Here is a 4,590-nt window from a genome sequence, read left to right as displayed (position 1 = left end):
ATGAGAATTTTGTAAATTGAAAATTACGACCATTGCTGTTTTTGTAATCATGATTCCACGCATTTTTCCATCTTAAGAGTCAGCGCCCGCCAACGCACTCTACGATTGTTATTCGAGGATTGTCTATTCTTTTATTTTCATTCATTCATGAAGTCCGCTTTTCTTGTCACTAAAGGGCTATTGTGTTTATATGATAAACAAAATAATGCCTGGTTGCTTGTAGATATGCAGTTTCTCTTCTCGTGTTCAAGTCGAAGAGCAATTCCATATCTACGCGCGTCCATGTATTATTCTCTACATCTCAGAATATTGTAAGGCTCCCCCCAATTTTTTTTTTTTGGATATTGCTATTCCTTAATAAGATCTACTTTGCTTGCATATTCACTGGCAAGAGCATTACGATATTTTGAACGAATTCAGCATTTTTTCGTTTCTCTTTTAATTCAGCAGGGCGACAGTAGGGGTAGGAAATAAATGACAGAAATGTAGGCTTGGTTGCATTTCGGTTAGTTTCGTGAGTTCGGCTACTTTGTTCATGCAAACTAAAAATAAGAATACATGTGGGCGTTCAGTGGGCTTTGAGTTTAGCCGTGCGGATGTTGTAAGAGACAGGAAGAACGGAAATTTGAGCGACTAAACGCCACTGACGCCTTTATATGCAACACCAGGAAAAGAGGTGTGAAAAAATGGAATTAAGAATACATGTTATTAATTCTAAATGTGTCATTCTTTGACACATGAATTACGATTCTAATCGAGTGCGGTAATTGTTAGCATTTAATGAGGATAAATAACAACAATATTCAAAAGGTACTAAATGGACACCTGTTTCTTCCTAGCTTATGGTGAGAGGAGGAAACTAGGGGTGACCTTTCAGTTAACGCTCATCGATATTTAACATGCTGATTAGTATTTTAACTTACAGTACATTGATGGAAAAGGATTGCAATTCTCTCTTGTCTTCGGATTTACAGTCATTACGCTCATGACGGACGATCATTACCCCCCGATCTCGCTGCATTCCCTTGGTCTGAAATATTTTCCCGTTTTGCCTCTCGCTTACTTATTTCATAAATTAAAAACTATTCACCTCCGTCGGTGGCTAGTGATGGATATTTATCGAGCTGCGAATCCCGCGCGAGTTTCTCGGAGGTGGGGGGTAAAAGATATTTGTAGTTCGAGCAGTCAATCAGGGCGTGCTTTCAACGTTATCCACTGAATCAGTACTAATCAAACAATTACAATTTCCTTGATTTTGATTGGTTTCGAAAAACTTATATATACCCCCTTATTCATTCGCTAAGTTTTTATTGGATGAGCCAATCATATTCAAAGTTTTAGTTTAAATCAACCAATCCCAGCCTTTGTTTCAATCACAGTGTACAGACTTAGTCTTTTCATGGAAATTTTCCCTTTCTTTGATAACCTGGCTATTCTTGGACTCCACTCAGTCCTGTTGCCATTACATATACTAAATCAATCATTACACCTCACGCTTCTAACGAGTTACAAAAAAAATCTCCTCTCATATGGCAGATAAATTTGATTCTCAAATTTTATTTACAGACATATATGAATACACATATACACATAAAGAGAAAAAAAATTATCCTTAGCAATCCGGCTTGATCTTCATTTCGGCTTTGGTGGCTATATACTGGGGCTCACGAGGCCTATATTGACTCTAGCGTGCCCATCTTAAACCGTCTATTTGTTTGTATTGACCGTTAAGGTTGGAGTTACCACAAGTTTTGCTATTGGGATACCACCAAGCTCCATATTTCTTAGCACAACCGTCCAGCGTGTCTTTTTCCATTGTAAAAAACGAAGCGTTGCGGTTGTAATCGAAAGAATCACTTGCGTTTCCTACAGAGCGAGAAGAAAAGAAAAAAATAATGTAAAAAATCAACAGAATAATAACGGCATTTATCAAAAGCTCAATTTCTGTGAGCTGAAGAGAGGCTCGTATCACAGTTCATTTTTGAAGACAAAATAACGACTTTATTTGTTGTTCAGTCAATTTAATGAGCCAAATTGACACGGTTCGCGTACAACGTAAGCAAAACTGCTTCGAAACACTGCGAAATTATTCAGATTTCATTGCAATTCGACTGCCATCGCTTTCAGTATAAAGCTAATTTTCTAAGCGTAAATATCCAGTTGGTAAATTGATTCATTTTTTCAGACTTTGTATGAATGATAATAATCATCATCCAACAGATGTGAATACCTGTTAAAACACTTCCAATAGTTAAGGCATAATCTTTTAATTCCGGTTCAACAACGAACAAGTTGTACTCTTCGAAAATTCGTCGAATGCCCAGGGTGAGGTTAAATTCCAAATCTATTCTAAGCTTGTTCTTTGTTCTCCAAGTGAGGCGGTTTATTTTGTCTAGTCCTAACCAAAACTCGCCACTCAAGTTACCGAAGCCATGCTTGTAGTCACACCAGCTACGAGCAAAATTTACAGAGCCGTCCATTCTCTTCTGGATGACTGTCCACCCTCCTCCACCTGTGCTCTGGTCACAGTACACATCAAAGGCACTTAAACCATCAGGATAAATCGTGTAGACACCGCTAGTTTTATTTCCAGCCTTGTAAAGCTCAGCACAATTAGCTGTAAAAAAAATGTGATAAGTCAAAAAAACTAACGGATACAGTCAAAACCAAGTCTCATGGAAAGTTTTATAGAGAAAAGTAGTTCCATGTAGGTACTGCTCTATGGGAAATATAACTTTTATGCAAGGAAAGAGAAATAACGAAGTACTCACCCGCAAATGATGTGATTGGACGACTCAATATCTGATTCCTAGAAGCCAACGCCAGGAGCAAAAGAATCTGGAGAGAACGTGGCATTGTTCGAATGTTGAATTCACCTTAAACTTCAACTTCTGAAAGTAATGAGTGTTAAGTTATGATGGCAGAATTGCTGCAGGCAACTGAATTTATACTCCCCGATGTTAACCCATTTTAAGGAAGAGAATACTTCGTTAGTGCTAAACAGCTATTTTAGTACAATGCACTCAACAATTTAATTTTAGATAGCTGCTTAAACAGAAGTTCAAGGATCTCTTTTACGGCCATGCGGAAGCTTAGTAGAAGGAACGAAAAACATCCCACGCCTTAAATTTCGTTTTTGAAGAAACTATTGCTCAATATTTAGATTTCCTTTTAACTATGCTCAAGAAAATATGAACATACATGTTTGATGCTTCATGTTACTGAATACAAATTTTATGAGCATAAAGCTTGATGCTTCGTGTTCCTTTTTACAGTTGTTTAATTTAATATCTGTAGGTTCAAACGGTGGATTTACTCTTCAGTAAGAATTTGCTCCGAAAGGAGAGCATATGTTCATAAAGGCCCTTATTTCACCTCGTAATATAGGTAACTAACTCTTTTTCTCCTTTTTTTTTTGTTCAAAAATTTTCATTTGACCAAGGCAAAAAAAAAAAAAAAAATTATGTCCAGGTTTTATTTTGGATCCATAGTGATATTATTGGTCCTCAGTTTAATGTTGCCAGAATATACAACAATTAAGAGAGTGTCTCTGTAAGAGCGGTCCGATCGATTTTGCTTGAGACACGGATTTCGCTCGTTTCTCGTGTGTTGTAAGACATTCATATACCTATACTTAAACCACAATCAGTTTGATCGGATCTCTTTATTTTTCAGAGTTTTACGGAAATTAAATTTCACTCGAGCGAAGGCTTGTCGTGACACTTTTCAAGACTCTAATTTCATACAACTTTGGAGGACAATTTACAAAAAACTACAGAACTCAGCAAAAAACAAATACCACAGGCATATATATTAACTCTATCTTATTTATCGAGGCGACTTTCGTAAACATCACGTGTCAATCAAGGAAACAGGAAGATTCGAATGACACCTTATCGGTTCGCCTAGATCCCACACGCCAAAACCGATCAAATTCAAGGTAAATTTTTGAAAAAGTGAGGCGTTCTTAACTGATCCAACTAACATAGCTAGGAAGTAGGTGCCAACGCAATATACTTACTCGTGCGTACGGTTCACGATTATTTGCGGTCAGTTTTCCTCAGTTTGTATGATTCTCATTAACCAGTATGATTAAATTTGCAGACTAAAACACCCCTTATTTGATTAAGAATAATAAAAGTAAACAGTGCATGTCGGTTTTTAATTCCTGATGGATGCTACTGGGCTTTACTTTAACTGAGAAATTTGCAATCGCTTACCTCAGCTCTCTGTGTCCCATACCGTAAGAAGCACAAGAAAAAAGTTGATGATAGTGAGTCTTGGCTAAGACAAGAAGAATTAGAGAAGAATCTACGGTCCCCAGAAACGCCACTTTTAAACACGAGACAACTAAGGTAAATTGAATTAAGTGTTATTTGTTTTATTTAAAACTATCGTTCAGATTATAAGATACGCGAAAAACTCTTCCCACCGATTTTTTCTTACATTCTGTTAATCAAAAGTTTCAATAATTATAAAGGCTTTCTTGTTGATCGTCTTAATAGTAACAGTTTCCAGGATCCAAGGGGAGCAAAAGAGAGAACAATTTTCTGTGTAGCTAGATAAGGCGACATGCCGGCTTTATACTTC

The 4,590-nt window shown here is 36.9% G+C and overlaps 1 protein-coding gene across 1 annotated transcript; it reads right to left on the bottom strand.

Annotated features, from left to right (window-relative positions):
* Nucleotides 1-1,684: 1,684 nt before the first annotated feature.
* LOC113668350 (fibrinogen C domain-containing protein 1) lies at nt 1,685-2,856 on the bottom strand. The gene is made up of 3 exons (XM_027184236.2): nt 2,772-2,856; nt 2,231-2,617; nt 1,685-1,866 (listed from the first exon to the last, which is right to left on the bottom strand). Exons 1-3 carry the CDS (start codon nt 2,854-2,856, stop codon nt 1,685-1,687), a joined length of 654 nt encoding a protein of 217 aa, XP_027040037.2.
* Nucleotides 2,857-4,590: the final 1,734 nt, after the last annotated feature.

The sequence above is a fragment of the Pocillopora damicornis genome, chromosome 2 (assembly GCF_964200805.1).
Source record: "Pocillopora damicornis chromosome 2, jaPocDami1.2, whole genome shotgun sequence".
Classification (NCBI taxonomy): domain Eukaryota; kingdom Metazoa; phylum Cnidaria; class Anthozoa; order Scleractinia; family Pocilloporidae; genus Pocillopora; species Pocillopora damicornis.
The sequence above is the reverse complement of the archived record's forward strand: the minus strand, read 5'-3'. Positions and strand labels throughout refer to the sequence as shown.

What these genes read in the sequence shown, in the direction of transcription:
- LOC113668350 (XM_027184236.2), bottom strand. Translation starts at nt 2,856, where the DNA reads ATGCCACGTTCTCTCCAGATTCTTTTGCTCCTGGCGTTGGCTTCTAGG. An exon ending in TCCAATCACATCATTTGCGG is followed by an intron (nt 2,618 to 2,771) that starts GTGAGTACTTCG and finishes TTTTTTTTACAG; the next exon opens with CTAATTGTGCTGAGCTTTAC. An exon ending in TATTGGAAGTGTTTTAACAG is followed by an intron (nt 1,867 to 2,230) that starts GTATTCACATCT and finishes CTCGCTCTGTAG; the next exon opens with GAAACGCAAGTGATTCTTTC.